The sequence below is a fragment of the Arachis hypogaea genome, chromosome 17 (assembly GCF_003086295.3).
Source record: "Arachis hypogaea cultivar Tifrunner chromosome 17, arahy.Tifrunner.gnm2.J5K5, whole genome shotgun sequence".
In the NCBI taxonomy this organism is placed as follows: Eukaryota; Viridiplantae; Streptophyta; class Magnoliopsida; order Fabales; family Fabaceae; genus Arachis; species Arachis hypogaea.
Window position 1 is genome coordinate 110,667,303 of NC_092052.1, and position 24,056 is coordinate 110,691,358.

The 24,056-nt window shown below is 31.8% G+C and overlaps 1 protein-coding gene, 1 long non-coding RNA gene and 1 pseudogene across 2 annotated transcripts; 1 reads left to right on the forward strand and 2 right to left on the reverse strand.

The window, feature by feature from the left end:
- Positions 1-9,526: 9,526 nt before the first annotated feature.
- On the reverse strand, positions 9,527-10,633 carry LOC112766581 (uncharacterized). The gene is made up of 3 exons (XR_003184435.3): positions 10,476-10,633; positions 9,715-9,793; positions 9,527-9,634 (listed from the first exon to the last, which is right to left on the reverse strand). It is a non-coding gene; the product is annotated as an uncharacterized lncRNA (long non-coding RNA).
- Positions 9,867-10,003, reverse strand: LOC112768433 (small nucleolar RNA snoR2/U65; annotated as a pseudogene).
- Positions 10,634-11,583: 950 nt separating the features above from the next.
- Positions 11,584-12,673, forward strand: LOC112766877 (histone H3.3). Its single transcript, XM_025812775.3, has 4 exons — positions 11,584-11,689; positions 11,784-11,860; positions 11,958-12,048; positions 12,150-12,673. The coding sequence occupies exons 1-4, from the start codon at positions 11,618-11,620 to the stop codon at positions 12,318-12,320; spliced, it is 411 nt and encodes a 136-aa protein (XP_025668560.1). The 5' UTR covers positions 11,584-11,617; the 3' UTR covers positions 12,321-12,673.
- The last annotated feature ends 11,383 nt before the right edge of the window (positions 12,674-24,056 follow it).

Genomic DNA, 24,056 nt, shown 5'->3' on the forward strand with positions numbered 1-24,056 from the left:
ATATAAAAAAAATCAATCGTTCTTCGTCTTCTCCAATTTCCCTAGTCATTCATTCCCCTCTGAAGCAAAGCAAAACATATCAAAAAAATAAAAAATTAATATGTTCTTCATCTTCTCCTAATATCATTCGTGCCCCCTCCTCTCTGAAACACACCAAAACGGCAAAACCCTAGCAATAATTGACTGCATTGATCTCGATAGCTAGCCACCCACGGAATTTAAAGAACCTAAAGAAGAAGGAAGGCTAAATCACTCAACTGGGCAAACGTTGTGTCTTTCTCCTCTATGGAAGTTCTTTGAATGCCCCTTCGCCCTCCATCGTCGAGCCCCGTCCAGCCGTCGTCGTCCAGCGCCTCTCCCTTTCTGGCAGCCACCGCGTCTTCCTCCACTTCTCCCTGCACTCTGCCACTCTCTGTCTGCATCATCAAGAATGGATCCTCTGACTTAGGTTTGTTCTTGATTTTTTTTTGTCTGATTTTTTACTGCTTCTATTTATTTTTCCGATCTATTCTTGAGTTAATTCTGGTTTGTTCCTAAGTATTGTAGTCAAAGACCATTACCGGTTGATCGGCCAAAAATTAAACTGAGGATTTTCGTAAATATGGGCACATGTCTACATACATATCTGTAATTTCTATTAAAGGTTCTCATCTTGTAGGATGAAATGAATTTTTAAATTTCCTTGCTTTTCCCTTAATTTTGCTTTTGATTCCAAAACGTATTATACAAAACAATGGTCTTGGTTCGAAATATGGTACTACTAAACAAAATTTTATGTGATGTTCTATGACAGCAAAAAAATTAAATAAGTAAATAACTTTTTCATTAAAATGCAAATGATGTAGAGTACATAGGAATACCGGTTTGAGTCTTGAAGCATGGTTGCATCAGGTCCTTGTCTCTCACAACTACATGCATTGGACATAATGCTTGAAGAATTCCAGTTTGCTTACTGCGACAGTGCTTTAACTGTGTCGTAATTCTATCGCACCGCTATAAGACCGGCTATGCTGTATGGTACGGAGTGTTGGGCGGCTAAAGGGGAGCACGAACATAAGCTGAGTGTGGCAGAGATGAAGATGTTGAGATGGATGAGTGGTCATACGCGATTGGATAAAATAAGGAATGAAGATATAAGGGAGAGAGTTGGAGTAGCACCCATTGTGGAGAATATGGTTGAATCGCGTCTCAGGTGGTTTGGACATGTGAGAAGAAGACCGATAGAACATCCAGTCAGGAGGGTGGATGAGATGGAAGATGGACAAAGGGCGAAAGGCAGAGGAAGACCTAAGAAGACTATCCATGAGGTGGTCAAACGAGACCTACATGTAAACGGTCTCTCTGTAGATATGATACATGACAGAGCACAATGGCGTCGTTTGATTCATGTAGCCGACCCCACCTAGTGGGACAAGGCTTTGTTGTTGTTGTTGTAATGCAGTAAGCTTTATTACCGCTTTGTTTGATGAAGAGAACTAAGTAAGGATCAATAAGACATGAAGTGATAAACAATCACAATTCACAACACATTAAAGACTTGATGCCCATGTGCATAATGCAAGAGAGATTTGTGTAGCATGCATAGCAATCACCAAGTAAGTATTTTTCTTAGGCAAGATTATAATAGCAATCACCACGAATGAAAGAAAACAATGTAAATTACGTTTTCGCTTATCACTCAAGCAACCTTGAGACAAGTATTGCAGTGCAAAACAAGTCACGTCCAGAATGAATGTTGGGGATGTAAGAAATTTTGGGCCAAATTTGCTGGTCCTTGTACTTGTGATGAACATTTTAATCAGTCAATGCTGTTGTGCAGTAAAACATTTGTAGCAAAATTCGTAATGATCTCTTTTAACACTACTACAAACTGGTTCTTGTACTTGTGATAAAAAATAATAATAACACATGGTTTCCTAATGAATTGAGTGATTAATAGTGTGTGATTCTTCACTTCTATTGAATCAACAACTATAGTGTTTGCCTATAGAGATGCCTTCTTATTAGATTCTAATATATTCATGCCTTCACGGTTCATAGGCAAGATACTTAACCAGTATTTTACAGTATAATACAAAATTTGTTTTTCAGCCTAAGAATAAGTATTCAAATCAAAGCTACAAAGAAGTCTCAAAACTTACAAGCACTAAGAAGCATACATACACGACTCTTGCATTGTACAAGGACATAGACACATCAACAAAATGAAATCAGTGATACTTGTTTACAGACTTTGTGGCAGTTCTACTTGAGAGCTAAGATCACAACCACACCTCCAAATTGAAGAACTATGAACGAAGAATCTCCACTTAAACAACAAAAGGTTTGATTATACTATCACTCATTTGATCAGGAATACACTAACTGGTAGCTTGATCATGGATGTCTTTTTCTTTGTCTCTTGCTGCCTAATTCAATGTTGTTAGTTACTTAGTTATGATTTAATGTCTAAACCACTCTTCTTTAGTCTTATACAGCTTTTCACTTTGGTGATTGACATAATTGCCTTGCATCTCTAAAATAAGGTTATTCTTGCATCCAAGAATAAGTATTTTTTCTCATAATTATTACTGTTATTATTGTTATCATTATTATTATTATGTCCAAAAATATACCCATTTGAGAATTATCATGTGATATTGATTTTTGTTTTCAATTATTTTTATCAACTTATACTAATAATTTTTTGACATACTAAGTAGAGTAATTCTATCAATACAGCAAAAAAAACACTTCTTTGTTAAGTTAACAAGATAATATTTTCTAGCTAGACAGAGTATTTGACTAGCTCTGTTGAATATTGACATTTTTGGTCTTTCTTTAAAATCAATTGTGGAACTTCAAACACTAACTCTTATCCCTTTATTTCTCCTATTTTGGTCTTTCTTTCTTGCTTTGTCATTGTTATTACATATCAAGCATAAGTAACAAAAATGATCCTAAGCTTTATGCTGTAAGTTAATATCTATGGAAAGTTGGAAACCTTTTACGTCGAATAATAATTGCTGCATTATTTTCAATATTCTTGAGTTAAGTAAGGTCGAATTGGCTTTTAGTTTTCCTTGATTCTTTGTTTTTTTCTTTTAAAAAAAAGAAAAAGGAGATAGAGAAAGCAGATAAAATGAAAGAAAGTTATATGGTATATTCAATCAAGCTAGAAACAAAGCTTGTGTCCCTTCTTATGTGCACATTTGAAATTTGGAAACATTAAGCTGCTAGTTACATAGAATGCACCTCAATATAATTTTCATAAGCAAGATACTTAACATTGTAAAATGATAATTAACTCTAAGATTGGTGGGAATAAATTAAACCTGTCAAAGGCATAACACGGAAGCACCCAAACATACTGAATATAGGGGGAACACTCTGGCAACAGTTGATAGCAGCAAAATATTGAAAAGAAGGCAGAAAAGTACAACACCAAAGTTAGACAGGAATAATTTGGTAATGTCCGAACTTGAAAGTCCAATCCATGTACAATTTGGTAAAATCTTATATGAGAAGACAGGAATAATTTGTGAGTGTTAATATGGAATTTAAGGAGTTGGTATTAATGTGTGGAAGGTCCAATGAGAAACTCAGCTGAGAAGCTAATAAATTGTCTCAGGTTAGTTTAATGAGCTATAGTATCTTCATCTCACCCAGTTCAATATTTGGAAAAGAAAAAAATTGCAATGGAAAATTATTGTTTTTAGTATGTATTATTTTTCTAATCATGGATACATCATCTATTTTACGAAATTATTAGGCGTGTTTGAAACATACTTATGCAGTGGCACTTTTAAGGGACTTTTTTCCTAACCTTTTATTTGTTGTGAAGTTCACCCTTGAAAGTTTCTTTATTGATTATCTTTTTTTTTATTTTTTAAATTGATAATCCTTAACATAATATTTGCAATAACAAACTCGAGGATCACCACAGGGTTGTTCCTGATACACTTTCAGAACACATGATGAGCCTCCCAACCACAAGGAAGCTGGCATTGAAAAACAAAATTGTCTTTGGCACTGGTGATCATTGGCATGCTCCCACTTTAACTGTAAATATGGCATTTGTCAGAGCAGTTTCACAAACAAGGATGTCACTTTATACTATTGAGCACAAACCAAGGGCCTTAACTGGTGACTAGTTTCATGAATTCTTTACAAATTTTGAGGCATTCATTTTCACATAGAAAATCAGGTAACAGTGTTATCTTGTCAATGACACATAAAATGGGCAAGAGGAAAGAAACATATGAAATTATCCTTTTTCTAAATCTATTCCATTCCATTATCAAATTGTTCTTTTGAAACCAATTTCTGGTGAAGGGTACTTTTCAATTTCAATTGGTTCAATGTAGAATGATGAGACTTCGGTAATTGGCATCTGCTTGCAAGATATTTATAACAAATACATAAGCATTGAGATAATAAAAACTTAGGCTTAGCTGAAGTGTCGCATAGAGATACTTGAGCTCAAGTAAATATAACTACACTTTAATTTGTAAACTAAATTTTTAGCTTACCGCTATATATACATAGTTTTACACTTTCCTTAAATGAGTGTTACACAGAAAGAATAGCTTATCTGTAAATGTAAAAGTAAATAATAATTAAAAACACAACCAATTTTTGAAAGAACTGTTAATATAGCTATTTATTTTTATCATTATTAGTTTGGTAATAATAAAGCTATTTATTGTTCAGAGAAAGGGAGCATAGGGAAATTACTCGTATCAACTGTAGGGCGAGGATTCGGTTCATTCGTCACTATAGAATGGGTAAGTGAAAAGTCAGTGTCTTTGAGAGTGAACACAATCATCCACTGTGTCCACCTAAGTATAGACATCTTATTGCCGCGAATCGTGGGCTTAATAAGGTCGATAAAACACAAGCAGACAGCTTGCGAGTATGTGGTGTTAAAACTTGCCACATAATGGGTTACATGATTTTCCAAAAAGGTAGATATGATAAAGTGGATTTTACCAGAAAAGACTTACATAACCACATTAGTAAGACTAGGCGTGGCAAAGTGAAAGACGGTGATGCATTTGCTGCGTTGGCCTATCTGTTTTCTAAGGCAGATAGTGACCCGTTATTTCTAGGAAAGTTCACCTTAAAGGATGGTAGGTTGGATAATTTGGTGTGGGCTGATGGAGAAAGCGTTGTTGATTACGAATGTTTTGGCGATGTACTGGCTTTTGACACCACTTACAAGAAAAATGTATACAACAAGCCCTTAGTCATATTTTCAGGAACCAACCACCATGGTCAGACAACTATCTTTGGATGCGCTCTGCTCTCAGATGAAAGGTCCGAAACTTTCAAGTGGGCACTGAAGGAATTTTTGAAAATCATGTCAGAAAAACTACCCGGAGGCGTTGTGACAGACGGAGACCGTGCTATGAGAGAGGCTATCTTAGAAGTATTTCCCTGTATACCACACTGCCTTTGTGCATGGCATCTCCATCGTAATACGGTACAGAATATAAAAAACAAGCATTTTTGGGACGATTTTAGTGTATTATTGTATGGACAGTTTACCGTACAAATATTTGAACAGAGATGGAACGAGATCATATCCAAATACGGACTTGTCGAGAATGAATGGGTTCAGGGCATTTATAATGACAGAATGAAGTGGGGTACCGCATATTTGAGGGAGCACTTCTTTGGCCGCATAAGAACTACATCACAGTGTGAGGGAATTCATTCATTATTGAAGAACTATGTTGACAGTAAAACCAGTCTCCTTGAATTCATGCATAAATTTAGTGAAGTACTAAGGCATTACCGAAACAACCATCTTACGGCTGACTTTGAAACCTTTTATAAGTTTCTTGTTTTGACTACGTGCTTGGAAAGTTTTGAGAAACAAGCTGCTGAACTTTATACTAGAAATATTTTCAAACTTGTGAAAGATGAGATAGAAGCAGCAGGTGCCTTAAATGTGACTGAATGCCCAAACAGTGGAGACATTGTTGAGTACAACACGAGTGAGTATTTTAATCAGCAATGAGAATTTAAAGTATCTTACAATAAAGACAAGGACCTGTTTGCGTGTGAGTGCAGGCTATTTGAGACTCGTGGATTACCATGCTCCCACATCTTTGGGATCTTGAAGCATCGCAATGTAAAATGCATCCCTACATCTCTTATCCTGAAATGATTGACAAGAGATGCAAAGAGTGATTTTATATGCTCAATTGGCAAGCAAGACACCGTTGATGATATAGTGTCCACACTTAGATGTGGTGCAATGGCATCTATTTGTTGGAAGCTTTGTGATATTTCTTCCAAAAATTCAGCCAACTATAGGAAAATCTCAGGTGAGTTACTTAAGCTAATTTCGAATGTGCAAAATAAAGGTGATGCACAAGCGAGGCTTTTCCCCACGTCAGCGCTAATAGGTGATCCAGCTGTTGTGAAGTCAAAAGGGGCTCCAAGAAAGGTTCCAAAAGGCCAAAAGAGGCGTAGATGTTCGCATTGTAAATCAAGCAGGCATTTCGTTAGGACATGTCCATTACTCGCCAAGGAGGACTCCCCCGCCGAATACTCAAATGCCGAAGATGAACCAACGGTATTAATATAATGCCTTGCTTAATTAGTTACTTTATGCTTACCTATTATTTTAGTGTCTTTCGCAGAACTATTAAATAATGTTATATTTTGAGCAATTTTTAAAATTTTTTTTAGCAGGTTGAAGAATGTGATGCCAATAAACAGACTCCCTCTCGGAACACAAAATCAGTAGAAAATACACCCGTGCACAATAACAATAATTTTAAAGTAAGCACTTGTCCATGTTATACCATCTATCAAATTTATTGTCATTTCAATTCAAATTTGTAACATATTATTCTCGTAGTACTTATATTATTTCTTATTATTCTATTACAAAAAATTCAAGGGCTGTAGAAGCAAAAAGTCTGTATCTAAATTGACAGAGACACCGAAGATTAGAGCAAATGGCAAAAAAAGTCGACAGAAGGTAACATTTCGCATATCTAATAATTTATATTAGATAATTCAAGAAGGAAAATTAAAGTCTTAATTTGAATTTAAATGATTTTAATCCAATACCATAAGTGCAACTGAGAGTTTAAGAGTGAGTGAGGCCAACACTTTGAGAAAAGTCTTACTCGACTCTAGCTTGTCTGACTAGTTTCTTTATTTATTTTTTTAAAATTTTGTATCGTAATTATTTAAAAATTATGATTTATGTTTAGACCGAAAAAATCACGATAACTCAAGAGACATTAAAAGATAAGACCAACACATCAGGAATAGAAGTGACCGAAGTTCCAGATGCAGCCATAACCAAGATACCAGGATTGCCACAATATCCTATGCATCATTATCCAGTGGTCCTTCCTTATCAACCTTATGGTGGAGTCCTCCCTATTCCTTTTCATCCTGTTCCAAATGGCATAGCGTACTTCAACCAATATCCTTCTACTGCCGGAATTACATCATATCCTTAGTTTTCTCATGTCTCGTCGTATTCTAGTGGACCCAGTGATAGCAATACACGGGCTGGACTTTTGAACGATGTCATCAACAACAAAAAGCCATAGAGTTATAATCTATATATTATATTTTTAATTTATGCATGTTTAAATTGCTGATTATATCTCCCTTTCAAGTGCTTGTGCTATCAATTTATAAAAATTAGGGCTGGTTCCACAGGATTAAATTTACAATATAGGATATTTTTTATTATTTTTGTTTTTATTATTTTCTTGTGGGCATATGAACCATCTAGTGACATACGACATTATATTTTGTTTATGTTTGTGTTGGTATTTGTTTGCCGGATTATTTAATGTCTCCATTTGACTATGTATGAATTTATACTCTTTTGGTGATTGAAATTTAGTTCTTTTATACTCTTTTATACTCTTTTAGTTATGTGGCATCGTCTTTCTTGAAAGCATGTTTCTTTTGCAGGGATGACCCTACTCAAGTTCCAGAAGGTAAATTTCTCTATCATTTTTTTCCTGTTGATCTTTCATGTTTTCTAGACATGGCTAACCTTGTTGGATTGAATCGGTCTTCTTAGTCTTTCAAGGTTTTTCATGAGTACAAATTTGCCGCCTGTAGAACTAGGAGCAATGCAAATTACATTATGACATCTAGTTATTGTTGGAAGTCTTCCATTGCAAATGATATTTAGAAAAGGAATATGCCACCTCTAGTTTTTTGTAATTTAGATATTCATTCCTTTTTTTTTAAATCTGCGCATGAAATTTGATATCTAATTCCCCCCTTCCAAATATCTTCTCAGAACCTGCTCAAAACTCTGTTAAGTACTTAACTTGGCATAGAACTGCATCATCTCGATCTTCCTCATCCAGAAACCCTGTGGGAGCAAACTCAAGAGATGATACAGAGGCCTTTGCAAATAACCTCTTTGACACGTCTTGTATGATATCCGAAAGCCATGCATCAACTTTGGATAGGCTATATGCCTGGGAAAGGAAGCTTTATGATGAAGTGAAGGTAGCATATACTTGCTCATCAACAATTATGTTAGCATGTTGTATATTTCCTGTTATTCCACTTTGGAAATATAATATTTTGCAGAATACTTGTTTTTGATCTTTAGACTGACCCAAAAGTAGTTCTGTTGAAAACTTAGTACACTCTAGAGAGTAGTAACATCTCCACATTTGAGTTACAATGACATTTTTTGCTTCTTCAAATTACAGGCTAGTAAGATTATCAGGAATGAATATAACACGAAGTGTAAAATCTTGAGGCACCTGGAATCAAAAGGAGAAAAGACTCATACAATTGATAAAACTCGAGCTGTCGTCAAGGATCTGCACTCAAGAATCAGAGTTGCGATTCACAGGATTGACTCTATATCAAAGAGGATTGAAGAATTAAGGGACAAAGAGCTTCAGCCACAGCTTGAGGAGTTGATTGAAGGGTAAGATCTTCTAGGTTTATATATGTATATATTGATTAGTAATTGTTTAAGAATATTTATAAAAGGTTTCCGTTATATTTTTTGTACATGTTGCCGATATATCATCTCCATTTGTTAAAATGTTTACGCGAAAGGATATAAATTTATAAACATAAAAATGCTCACAAAGCTCAAAATTCAATCACCAATCTGTATGCCTTTTTTGGTTATGGTCATTCTAATTTAAAATTACCATTGTTTGAAATTTTTATCCATTTTTTAGAGTTCAGATCCATCATTACAGTTCTGGTGTGAGGACACTGCTTTTCTCCTCTCCTTTTTGTTTTGGCTTGTATACCTGTCATTTTTTGCTCTTCAAATCCAAAAGTGCATCTGATTTTGAATCCATTTGTGCTCTTCTAAACTTATATTTCTATGTTTAACTTTGCTAATAGATAATATAAGATTGCTGGATCTTATTTTCCTATTGCACCAATGATTATCAACCTTTGAATGCCAGTTTAATGATTTTGGATCAATAAGAAACTTATGTTTTCCTTAGTCAATGAGAAGTCTAGTTTATGCATGCGCATTTACTTATTTTGAAAAAAAAAGAACTGCTTTTTCTCTTGTATTTCATCTGTTTGTGCTTGAATGGCAGGTTAAGCAGGATGTGGGAAGTGATGTTTAAATGTCACAAGCTTCAATTTCAGATCATTTTAGGTACTCCTTTTTCTGCAAAACCAAATCAAAATGTTATCAGTGAATGAATTGAAATGCTATTTAAAGAAAATGTGTGATCTTATAATTAGTACCTTCATCCTCTTCAGCACCTGCAGGTTTCTCCTATGCTATTCCTTCAACTTCAGTGACACCATTAACTATGTCAAAGCGCTGCATCCATTAAGAAATGGTTGAGGGATACAGATTCTTTTTCCTTTTTTTGGTAAAAGGATTACATAAAATAGAATGTAATCACATAAAACGACTCCACAAATCACAGTGTATTAAGACCCGCAGGTTCCTATCAAAATGTGAAACAAATGAACATTTTTGCTCTTAGTCCAATCATAAGGGTTTTGGCTTCTTTGTTTTTATTTGATCCAAATACCCGGAATGGGTATATGTTCAGTTTACAGTTTTTTATTTTAATTCATTCAGGGGAAACAAGCTATCAGTTGAAATATATCATGCAAAAACAAACTGAAATCATGAAGCAATGTACAATATGAAGATTGTAGAGATAAATATAATAGGAGGTGTTTGAGCAAGACAGCAACAAATTGTAAGCCCGGTCATATGAAAACTGTAACATACCCAAGTAGTGCATAGAAAAGATAATAGGGGGTGTTTGAGCAAGCCAGCAACAAATTCAAGGTTCGATAATAATCAGTAACAAATTCAACTCTCATGATTTTTAGCAAAGAAAAAAAAATTAAACTCGGTTATTATTCAGCAAGACAGTAACAAATTCAAGATTCAATCACTAACAAATTAATTGATTACCAATTCAACATCAATTACCAAGGGAATCTGGGAAAGGGAGAACAGGGGAAGTGATGATGCATGGACTTACCAAGGGCGAGTGGGTGACGAAGAGGACCCCAGCTCAGAAGAGGACGAGCGACGAAGCAAGTGACGACCCTACGACGGTCCACGATCCACGGCAACTCGCGACGGCGAGTACTTGAAAACAGAAGACGACGAGCGACGACGATCCGACGAGTGCTTCTGTCGCTGGAGAGGAGGAGCCCAGGGAAGGCCGCGAGACGAGAGAGGAGAGAGGGAGAGATCTTGCGTGCGACGCACAGTGAGAAAGATGATAGAGATCGAGCACAGAGAGAGAGGGGATAGGAAGAGGAGAGAAGAAGATGAAGAATACTAAAGATACTTCAGAGGCGTGAACGAGAGGGTTTCTGAACCCAGATAAAGAACAATTTTAGTTTTTTATTTTTTTTAATATGTTTAACCCAGATGAAGAACAATTTTAATTTTTTGTTTTTTTAATATGTTTTTGTTTTGTTGTCTTAATTCTTTGAAAGTTGAAATTATAAAATTAGGATTAATTGAATTCTAAAATTTGATTAATTTAAAAGAGTATTTTTGTCTAATCAAATAAAGGAATGATGGTTAAGACTTTTTATAAAATTAAATAAAAAATATATTTTTATTTTATTTAATTAAAAAGGTGTATTAGTAAAAGTGGTGATCTAATATATATTTAAAAAAAAAAAATTAAATGCTGATGTAAAAAATAAATTTTACATAACTTATTATTACTTGTTCATATTTTAAATATATCGGTACGTATGAATTTATTATCGTACAGTAGCAATCACCTTCAGATAATATTAATGTGCATTTAGTTTATTGAGGTATTTTGTCCTATTTAATTTGTGTTTTTTCACGTAATAATCCATATGTTCACAAAGCAACCAATGAAAAATATTGTTTGGTCACAAGCAACCAATGAGGAATAAGTACACAGATTAGAATTATTAATATCCATCTTAATTTTACTAATTTTTAAAATATCTTATTTTTTTAATTAATAAACTTCCGTTAATAACTGTTGAAATCTTGGATTGGAGCCCACTTTCACAAATCATAAGGACCCAACAACGTAACCTCATCATTCACTTGCACTATATAAACCCCCTTTGATCATTCTTCTTTTCGCATTATTCCAAATTCAGTTTTCTCCCGTTTTCATCTTCTATGGCTCGCACGAAGCAAACTGCTCGCAAGTCCACCGGTGGCAAAGCCCCTAGAAAGGAACTCGCTAGGAAGGTAAACACACTTTCCTGCTACCTAGGGTTTTCATAACTATTCCTTTCTGTTTTCGTTTTACCATTGTGATTTCAAGTTATATAATCCTCTTTAGGCTGCGAAGAAATCTGCTCCAACAATGGGTGGAGTGAAGAAGCCGCATCGTTTTCGCCCTGGAACTGTTGCCCTACGGTAACACTCCTGCATGCATTAACGACCTTCTCCTATCTCTCAAGTTATTTGATTTCATCATTTTGTAATGGAACAGTTCTACATTTTTTTGTTTCAGTGAGATACGAAAATACCAAAAGAGTACCGAGCTTCTGATTCGCAAGTTACCATTCCAGCGTTTCGTTCGTGAAATCGCTCAGAACTTCAAGGTCTTCATTTTTTTTTTCAAAGTTTCTATTTTCACATGGTGATGACAACAAAAAATTATTAAATAATTCGATATATTTAACTAAATTGTTTAACATTGCAGACGGACCTGAGGTTTCAGAGCCATGCGGTTCTTGCACTTCAGGAGGCAGTGGAGGCTTATCTAGTGGGACTCTTTGAGGACACAAACTTGTGTGCGATCCACGCCAAGAGAGTTACCATTATGCCCAAGGACCTTCAGCTTGCCAGGCGTATCCGTGGCGACCGTGCTTAATAATTATTAATTAATTAGTTTGTTTTAATTTCTTTTGTTTCATTCTGAAATTCCATTCTTCTGCTCTGCATATTTTCCCTTTCTCTAATGGTAGATGTTAGGATTCATAACAAACTTATAATGTGAACATTTCGTTCTTGCCTATCTCTCTCTCTCTATATATATATATATATATAAAGTATAGAGAGCCAATGACCTAAGCGTACAATGTGTACAATGAAAGTTTAGAAAGTATTAGAAATATTATTATTAGTGTTACATTGTCTTGTCAAGTTACGCTTTTGGAATGAGTGGTTTCAGGACATGGTATAAGAATTCCAGATCCGGAATATATATAGACACACGTTCGTTTATCTGTTTGTCAACTTCTCTTTTTGTTAATATTTAATTCGCTCTCACGCAATTCTCTTTAGGTTAATCATATTTTTACCATGAAAATCCTGTAGTTTTTTCTATTTTTTTTCCCGGGTTATATAAGAAGGTGGATATCATATGAATATATCTTTTTGATAGAAATATGCATTTTAAAAGCGTAAAAAAATTAAAATAACATTAAAAAAACTAAGAAAAAAGGATAGTAAAAAAATATATCTATCTATCTATTTATACTTCTATATATATATCTATATTAACGTATATAATGAGAATATGAGAAGGTTTGGTGTTTAATTATTTTTTTTAAATATCTTTTATTATATATAATTTATAAAAGAATTATTTTATTATAACTTAAACCCAAAATCTTTTAATTCAATTATAAACAATTTACTATTTAAATTAATCTTACTCTATTATTTTTATTTATTTGATACATGTAAAATATCTTATAAAATCTTTTAATCACATTCACTTTTTTAGATAATAATTATTAAAATATAATTATAATTATTATTTTATACTCATATAGTGTATTAAAATTAAATTTTATTTAATAAATAAAAAATAAATCAATATCTACTGATACACTACTATAAATAAGTCAATAACAAAATAAAAAAAATAAGTCTCTAATTTTTTAAATTGAAAATAAATAAATTCTTAAATAATTAAAAATATCAAAATATTTATTATCTTTTAAAATACAAGACATCTAATTCTCTTTATCTAATATAAAAACAAATAATTTTTTAAGAGAAATTTAGATATTTGTATTTTAAAAAATAAAAAATATTTCATATTTTCAATTAGTCAATAATTTTTTTAAAATTAAAAGATCAAAAGTTTATTTATTATTTTCTCAAAATCATATCTCCATTTCGATAACAGATAAACTAACTATTTGTCTCTAAATGAACTCAAAATACTTCTTTTTGGTCAGAAGCTCAAAATACTTAAGACCTAAAATTTTAGCGTAATGAAAATAAGCCCAGCCCAATAAGTTGGACAGGAGCCTTTATCCGATTTTGGAAACAAGCATAAAAAACTCATTCTAATTTCTACTTACATTCTATAAATATCGCCGTCCAAAAGATGGCAGAAGATTGCGGACCATAATTTTTAAGTTTAGATTATTTATGATCAGTCCAAACTATAATTTTTTTTTAATTTCTCATAATATTGCAGCAAGAAATTCTAGACGTCTAAATATTTGTTGAACTAAATTTTTAACACCAATGAACCTTAGCTCGAGTGACATATGGTCCTCTTTTTTACTAAGAGGTCTTAATTTCAAGTTTCATGTAGTACAAATTTGATAAAAAAAAAAAAAAGAGAATATTATGTGTGTGAGTGTGGTGTGTGTGAGTGTGTAATCTAAGGGCCGGTTATTTAATCCATCGACCAAAAAAAACTAAATTTTTAACTAAGTCTGCACGCTTCTTTTTGTATACGCATGAATATTTCGTTATCATTGTTGTCATCTTTTTTATTTTTTATTTTTTTTTTACATTTTATTGTCGTTATCTCTTCTTTTTTTACGTGCTTATTTTTTTAATGTCATTGTCACGCCGTCGCTGCCACCACCATCGACATCGCCATCATTACCTTTTTTTTTTCTTCTTCTTCTTGTTAATTCCTTCTTTTTTTTTTAATCCTTTTTTATTATCATTATCATCGTCCTCGTCGTTTTTATCTTTTTCTTTGTCCATAAATGTTAAGAAAACTAAAACACACAAATTTTAGTATATACAGCACAAATTTTTGAAAGAGCACATATCCAAAATATTGATACCCAACCAATAAAATACGCACAACACATAAATTTTTGTATACAGCACAAATTTTTGGAGGACTATATATTCAATACATTGACTCACCCAATAAACAAAATACATTCACAGCAAAATGTGTATGCTATGTGTAAAAATTGGTGTGCTATATGCAAATATTTACGTGATATATGAAAAAATTTGTATAATATACTAATAAAATATACACCCACATAAATTTTAATGTAAAACCAAGGTTTCGAGAATCGGATCGATTAATGAACTGGTAAGGTAATTGATTTACTGGTTTAATGGTTCAACCGGAGTTCAACCGCTTTAATTAAATATTAAATAAAATTATTAAAAATTTAATATATGATTTTAAATATTTGAATTCAATAATTTGTAAATTAATAAAATTTAAATTTTTACAATTTCACGTAATAAATTATTCATAACAAATTATTTTGTGATTGCATCTTCCAAATTAGAAAATTAGAAACTAACAAAATTAACCATCAACAAAATTAACTCAGACAAGCAGCAGCAATTCAAAATATTAATCCTAGTAACTCAGAATTACAAAATCAGTATTATACTAACTCAGCAACTCAAAATAGTAATCCAACAACTCAGAATCACAAAATCAATATTATACTAACTCAACAACTCAAAATAGTAAACCTAGCAACTCAAAATCACATAATTAGTATTATTAAAAAAATGAAAACAAGCAAAAATAAATTGAAGTACCGACAGCGAGGGAGAAAGGAAGTGACGACGACGGAATCGGAAGTGACAGCAATGGAGAATGGAAGTGAGCTCAAACAGAGAAAGCCAGAGAGAGCTCGAACAAGGAAGTGAGCTCGGACAGACAACGACCAATGGACCCAGCAATAATCTTTCGCGACGGCGACGCCAGGAGCTCGACACAGCCCTTCATGCAACGGCCAGAAGAGGAGGAACATCAAGAAGATGCCTCAGCGACGAGTGTGAGTGATGGATTTCAGATGATGGCTAGTGGGTGGTGGGCTAGTGGCTATTGGAACTTCGAAGTGAAGAGAAGGAGTGAGAGGATCAGGGGATAGATTAGGATTTTTTGAGTGAGAGATGGAAGAAAGGGAAGGAAGGTTTGGGTTTTAGCGTTTTAGCTATTTAATTTTTTTCAGCATCAAAACGACGCCGTTTTGGTGGATTTTGAAAACCGGTATTTTTAAAACCTAGCCGGTTCGGAAGTTAATCGCTGGTTCAATCAATTTTCGTTGATTTTTTGCAGGACGGTTTTGAAATAGAGACCGACCAGATGACCGATTCTCTATTAATCCGATTGAACTAACTGGTCTGGTCTAATTTTCATAAGCTTGTGTACAACACAAAAATCTTAGTGTATAACACATAAATTTTGATGTGCAGTGCAAAATTTTTGGAGGACTACATACCCAAAATATTGACTTATCCAACTAACAAAATACATTCGCAATACAATTTGTGTGCAATGTACAAAAATTTATATACTATATTAATAAGTTTGTGTTATGTGCAAAATTTTGTGTGTTGTATCAATAAGTTTTTATATTCTTGAATAAAAAATTATATTCTATAGAAAATGCGAAAGAAGAGAAATGACATGTATATCATGTCCTTTTTACTTTTTTCAATATACGTGCTTACACTAATTTAGTTAAATTTAGTTATAAAGACCATTGTTCTGAAAACTGAACCGGACCGGCCGGTTCAACCGGGTTAACCGAGAACCGGTCATCTAATCGGTTCGGTTCTGCAGTAAAACTGTTTTGCAAAAAACCGGCCTGAGAATCGGCCGAACTGGCGGTTAACCAGTGAACCGTCGGAACCGGCCGGGTTTTTTCAGGGTTACCGATTTTTTTATAATATATATATATTAAAAAAAAACCAACCCAACAGATACCCAGCCCAGCCCAGCCCAGCCCACCCCACCCCTACCCCCACCCCACCCCCACCCTTCCCCCTTCTCTCCCTCTCTGTCTCTGAGAAATCCTAAACCTAGCCGCCATCACTCTTCCACCATCGCACTCTTCTCACCCCCCACCCCTCCCCTTTCTCTCCGTCTCTGAGAAACCCTAAACCCAGCCACCATCACTATCCACCGTCGCGCTCTTCTCATCGTTCTTCTCCTTGTCGCGTCAGTTGGTCGTCTTCTCTTCGGATCGTTACTCTTCTTGTCGCCGTCGGCCGGTCGTCGTCTCTTCGGCGATCTCTCTCTGTCGCTCTCTTCAAGGTCAACAACACATATTATCGTCACCTCCCCTCGACGTCGAGTCTGAACTGTTGGCATCGCCGCCGCGAAGGACTGCTCCGTCGTCGTCGCCGCCTCATTCTCGTCATCGAAACGCCTCTGTCTCCGAGCCATCTCTCTCTCTCTCTCTGTGTTGAGCACCACTCTCAGTGCGTAGTGCAAACGTACCCTTGCCGCCGTGGACTTTGCCGTCGCCGTGAGTTCTTCAATCTTCGCCGTTCTTCAACATCTTCTTCATGCTCTTCTTTATTTTCACTGATTTCCTCCCTTTTTCACTTTAGTTTTTTATTTGTTTCCTCTGTTGTGGGTGGAACGAGTTATTGATTTTTTATTTTTTTTGTTATTTTTATTTATTCTGATTTCCTCCCTTTTTCACTACATTGTTTATGTTGAAGATGGCCGATCCGTCACTCACTAAAAAATCCAAGATCTCATTGCCGTCACTTTCTTTCTTCGTCGCTGCCGGTACGTCAATTTATTTTTGCTTGTTTTCAATTATTTTTAATAATATTGATTCTGTGATTCTGAGTTGCTGGGTTTATTATTTTGAGTTACTGAGTTAGTATAATACTGATTTTGTGATTTTGTGATTCTGGGTGCGTGGGATTAATATTCTGAATTGCTGCTGCTTGTTTGAGTTAATTTTGTTGATGGTTAGTTTCTGAATTGCTGCTTTTTATTTGAGTTAATTGTGTTTGAGTTAGTATAATACTATTGTTTGAGACTAATTGATTATGGAGGTTGATTTGGTTGAATTTGTGTAAATTGTGTTGTTTTGTTTTGTTTGGATGGTGCAGGCTGAAATTCAAGGAGCATATGCAGTATTGGAGTAGATAAGCAAGCTTGCCAAGGTTTAGAAAAAGGTCTCTGAAGTTAAGGGTGTCATGATCTAGAATATTGAAAAGGCTGTAGAAACGTGAGAATTTTGTTTCAATTAGATATGCAGTTTTATTTTTCCCATAGTATCTATTGATTTGCCAGATTTGGTTTTGAAACTTTAATCAAAATAAAACAGGAAACTTTAGTTTTGCATGTAGCTTAGCCAACTAATTTAGAAAAAAAGGAAGCCTTTGGAGGAACAGGGCCAGGTGGAGCAAGAAATATTGCAATTATTTGTTGATGGTTAGTTTCTGAATTGCTGCTTTTTGTTTGAGTTAATTTTGTTTGAGTTAGTATAATACTATTGTTTGAGACTAATTGATATTATAGCTTAGCCAATAATTTTTTAGTATAATACTATTGTTTGAGTTAGTATAATACTATTGTTTGAGACTAATTTGGTATATTTAAAATTATATATTGAATTTTTATATAATTTTAGTGTATATTTAATTAAACCGGTTCGATCACGGTTTGACCCCGATCGGACCATTGAACCATTGAACCAGTTGCTTGACCGGTTCGATGACCGGTCCGGTTTTCATAACCTTGATAAAAACACTTATATATGTAGCATCAGGGACGGATTTAAGGGGGTAAGTAGTGGCCTTGGCTCCCAACAAATTTTAAAAGCTCATATACTATTATAATAGATATCTTGTATAGAATAAAATTTAATAATGTAGTGATAGTAAAAAGAGTTATTATTCTTATTAATGAGTTATAGTTTAAATGGCATAGTCTCTCCATACTCAATTAAGAGGTCGCGGATTCGAGTCTCTCTATTTTTGATTAAAAAAAAGAGTTATTATTCTTTATGTAATAGGGTTTAAATTTTTTTACATATATTTATATTATTTATATTTTTTATTTAATTCGAATTTTTTTTTACATTTTTTTCTTAAGATTCATTTTAACATTTATAATCATATAAAAATACTTTAATACTATTTATAATAATATTATTTTTTTCTAATTTTATTTAGTTGTTTTTTTATTCTTTTTTAATTAATTTTTATCCTATTATTATATAAAAATACTTTAATATATTTTAAATTTACGTAACAAAATTGTTAGTGCAATTAACTTATATTATTTTATGTCATATTTTTTAATGATATAAGACATAAAAATATAACTTACCCTCACATAAATACTTAATAAAGTAAATTAATTAACAAAATATTTAAAAATATATAATTTTATATTTTATTAGATATAAAACCATAAAAAAATTATAAAAAAATTATAAAAACTTAGATAATTCTTTTATTTAACAAGTATTTATTAAATTTTTAAATTAAAAAATTAATTATAATTATATCTATTATTAAATATATAGCATTATATTTGATTATATAATATTTTAATTTTCGACTCCTCCACTTTTAGATTTCTAAATCCGTCCTGTAGCATCATTCTATTACAATAGAATTTAAATTTCAACATAAATAGACAATAATCTAATCATTCAACTATCTCAAGGTTTAGTTTAAGATGTTTCCAATAAGATTTCTAAAAGGTTTTGTTGGCCGGTAGACAATATGAACACTTATAATAAGAATATGCTATAAAACAGACATTAATCTTTGTCCAAATTGGAGTTTATTTAGCTCGCTCCCACCTTGGTTACACCTGTCTCATGCATATAATTAATGAGGCTAAAGTATTGCCATATTTTGTGGTCTTTTATTTTGAGAGACTAAAGAAATTAAAGAGAAACGGCTGGTCTGTAACATTGATTTTCTTTGGATTTTGTCTTTCTGTTGAAGTCTATACTTATCATTGTATCAGTCAAATACTTGACTCTTATATAGCACCGACAAACACAAGCAGAGGGAAGCTGCCCAAACGTAGAGTTATTAAAGTTGTTTCGCGTGAGAAAAAAAAAAGGGGTTCTTCAATGACCTAAAAAGAAATTTGAATTGTGATTGAGAACAGATACAAACTCATCATATACTACTGTTTAATATTATAAGATGCTGCCAATGAGTTATAGTTCAAATAGCATAGTCTCTTCGTACTTATTTAAGAGGTTACTGGTTCGAGTCTTCTATATAAAAAAAAAAATTTAAGATACTAGATTTAGTCAGGCACAATGCGTGAAAGAAATTAATATTATAATTTTTTAGATAATTAAAAAAATAAGTAAGTTTTTATTTTATAATTAATTGTAAATGCCTATAGAACTCTTAAAATAAAAATTCTATATATTGTAATAAATTTTATGATAATAATTATAATAAAAATTGATTTAGCAATTTAAATTTTATATATAAAGTATTTGTTTTAAGAAATGTTTGAATTTGTAAATTATATTTTTTACATACTCACAAAAAGAGATAATTTTTATATTATTAAATGACCATAATTAATAGTGAATATTGTCGTATGTAATGTTATTTAGCTAATTTGTTAGTATTGTTGTATTTTGATTATTTTGTATATATAGCACCATATAACTTATAAAACAAATATAAATATTAGTTTGTTTGTCAAATAATGCTTTATGGTATAATTTTGATGTTGTTGCATGTGTCAAAGTTAAAGTAGTTGGAAAAGTTTTTAAGTTTTTGATAATTCATGCGAGAGATTATAAGATTAATGAAGTAATAGTAATAAAATTGCTGTTAATTATATATATAAATAGATTGTAATAATATATAATTTGAATATTTGTAATTGAGAATTTTTTTTAAATTAAAAGTGAGATTTAAATGTAAGATCTTTAAGTGAGTATAAAAAAATTATACTATTTAAATTATAATTTATTGGTTTGTAACTGAGAATTATTATTATTATTTTAATATAGATTTTAATTGTATTTTAACCGTTACTTTATAATTAAAATAGTTAATGATACATAATAAATTCAATTAACTAAGGATATTGATTAAGGAAATATATTTTTCTTGTAAAGAAAGAAAATGCATATTACAAAAGAATTTTTTTAATTATTGTCACTATTTAAGATGAATGACATAATTCAGTAATAATTTTTTTTAATGATTAAATAATTGATATGACATACACAATAAAAATTAACTATATAACATAAATTCATGTAACAATAATTTAATATCCAACTTTAATACGATAAAAATAGATGAAGAGATTAGATAGATATATATGGTATATTATTATAGGCTGTGAAGTTTGAATACGTGTGTATTGCCCTCAAAGTTAACACAGTAAGCATTAGCCACCTATGATAAAATTAAACTATAAACAATTATATATATAGAAACAGTTACAGAAAAATAAAAACAAGTTCAAACATAATATAACCCATGTTATCAAAAGAATTTTTTTAATTATTATCACTATTTAAGATGAATGACATAATTCAGTAATAATTTTTTTTAATGATTAAATAATTGATATGACATACACAATAAAAACTAACTATATAACATAAATTCATGTAACAATAATTTAATATCAAACTTTAATACGACAAAAATAGATGGAGAGATTAGATAGATATATATGGTATATTATTATAAGTTGTGAAGCTTGAATACGCGTGTATTGCCCTCAAAGTTAACACAGTAAACATTAGTCACCTATGATAAAATTAGACTATAAACAATTATATATATAGAAACAGTTACAAAAAAATAAAAATAAATTCAAACAGAATATAACGTATTAGCATGTTATTGAAAATTATTTATTTGCTTCTTTATGAGTCACAACATTTAAAATTGTCATTTGTCAATTAAGTTGCGGAAAACTAAATCATCTGAAATGAGAGTAAATGACATTTTTCATCATCCTTGTTTTGAAGATATGATTTATTTCATACACTCTATCCTAGAGTTAAATCCTAAAATGGTCCGGTCTTGAGATTGGCATCGTGCATTAAAATTGTCTCTGAAATTTTAATTACACCAATTACGTCCCTAAGATTGAGAAAAATGCACTATATTAGTCTCTAACCCATTTTCCCTTAACGACGTAATGGCATGGCTGGATGACGTGGACGGTAAATGACACGTGTCACTCTATGATTTAGCCACGTGTAATGATACGATGATGTTATGACCAGTGACACGTGGCATGCTGATATGGATGGTTGTGCCACGTATCACAATGTTATTTGGCCACGTGTCCGTTTGTGCCACGTGTTGCAACAGTATTCTTCCGCGTGTCATCCATTATGTCATTATTGTGGATGCACCAAATTAGTCCCTTAGTTTGCATTAAGTGACTCATTTTAGTCCCTGAAATTGAATGTCGTGCACCAAACTAGTCCCTTTACCAATTTTTTCTCATTTTTTTAGATTTAAAATTTTCAATATCTTAAATACACTAATTTTAATTCTATTTTTTCACATATCGTTTAAATACAGGTGCTTTCATAAAAATTTTTAAGATTTTAGTTTTAATTATATAATTTTTTTAATAATTTAACATTGGTAAATTTTGTAATATATAAGTATGTTATTATAAAAAAATAATTATATGATTGATTAGACACATTTTTTTTCCATAAAAAATATGTGCTTTTAACAAGAAATCAATAATTAAAATATACATTTTTTTATTCTTATAAAATACACGTTTTCGTTATGTGTAAATGAGCTAGATTGAAGGTACTTCAAGCACTCTCACTATCATCTCCAACCTTTGCAGTTTAGATGAAAGAGGTCGGAAATGGTAATGAGGGAAGCTTGAAATACCTTCACGTCAACTCCAAGACGGCGGTTAGGGGTATCCGCAAGAGAAAAAAATATTTTATAAAAGTATTGAAAGAGGTTGGAGATAGTAGTGAAGGTGCTTGAAATGCCTTCACATCAATTCCAAGTCGGCGGTTAAGATATTTGCAAGGGAAAAACTATTTTATAAAAGTACTTTTATTTGAATAACATGTGAAAAAATAGAATTGAAATTAATACATTCAAAAATATTGAGAATTTTGAATTAATAGAAAAAAATGAGAAAAAATTGGTGAAGGGACTAGTTTGGTGCACAACATTCAATTTCAGGGACTAAAATGAGTCACTTAATACAAAGTGAGGGACAAATTTGGTGCATCTACAATAATGACATAATGGATGACACGTGGACGAATACTGTTCCGACACGTGTCACTGGTCACCACATCATCATATCATTACACATGGCCAAATCATAGAGTGACACGTGTCACTTATCTTCCACGTCATCCAGCCATGTCATCATGTCGTTAAGGAAAAATGGGTCAGGGACTAATATGGTGCACTTTTCTCAATCTCAAGGACGTAATTGGTGCAATTAGAATTTCAAGAGCGATTTTAATGCACGACGTCAATCTCAGAGACCATTTTGGGGTTTAACTCTTGATATGTCATTAGTTAACATGTCAGTATAAAATTATTATGTCATATATTATCCAATCTAATAATATAATTGAAATATATTAAAATATCAGAAATAAAATCAAAATCAAACAATAAAAATAAAATTAAAATAAAATATATTGCTGACTTTTTTTTTAATAAATAAAAATTTATATATTTATCACTTTTTCTAAAAATACGAATATTTATCGATTTTTTGTATTATTTCTCAGTTTTTGCAACCACATAATTTTCGCGTCATTGCATGCAAAATAAAAATAGCCTATTTTTATTGCAATTTAGCTGACTAGCGAGCACTAACAAAATTGAAAGAGTAAAAATAAATTAGTTTGTTGACATTTCTTTTAAATTATTTTTCATTAACTTTAAAATAAAAATATCAATTAAAAAATACTCTCCTTTAAATTCTAATAAAATATAAAAAAAATCAAAACTAATAAAAATAAAAATTTAAATTTTATGTTTTTGTTTTAATTTTAAAAAATTCATATATTTTCAAACTTATAAATTTAAAGTAAAATCATTAATAATTTTTGAAAATTCATTAAACATTATTTTTTGACTCATTAGCATCTAAAAAAAATATTATTAGGACTTTTGATATTAAAAAAATTAATATAAAGTATAGCTCTTTAAGATGTTATTATTATATATTTTATAAAACCAATAATTTACGTACCTCCAGCCATTGTCAATAAATTCTTTGATTTAATTTGGAACTTCCAATTCTTAAATCACAAATTGGACCACAATTAGAATACAAATTGGACCACAATTAGAATAAAAATTCTAACATTCTTCCACTTGGTCCAACATTTGTTACGTATAGTCTGCAATTACATACTATGCTTAAACAATTAAGACAAATTACACAAATCATAGTGGTAGGTTCTCATTAATCGAGTATTACCTTCTATCTATTATAATGTAACATCTCCTAATTGAATAAACTCTTTATGTAGTATTTCTGTAGGAATAAGTCCAATGCTTATTCTAAGTCCTTCACTAAATTTTATTTGTCATTTTCAATCATGTATGTACAAATATACCAACCAAATGAGAAACAAACAAAAATAAGAATTTCACATCC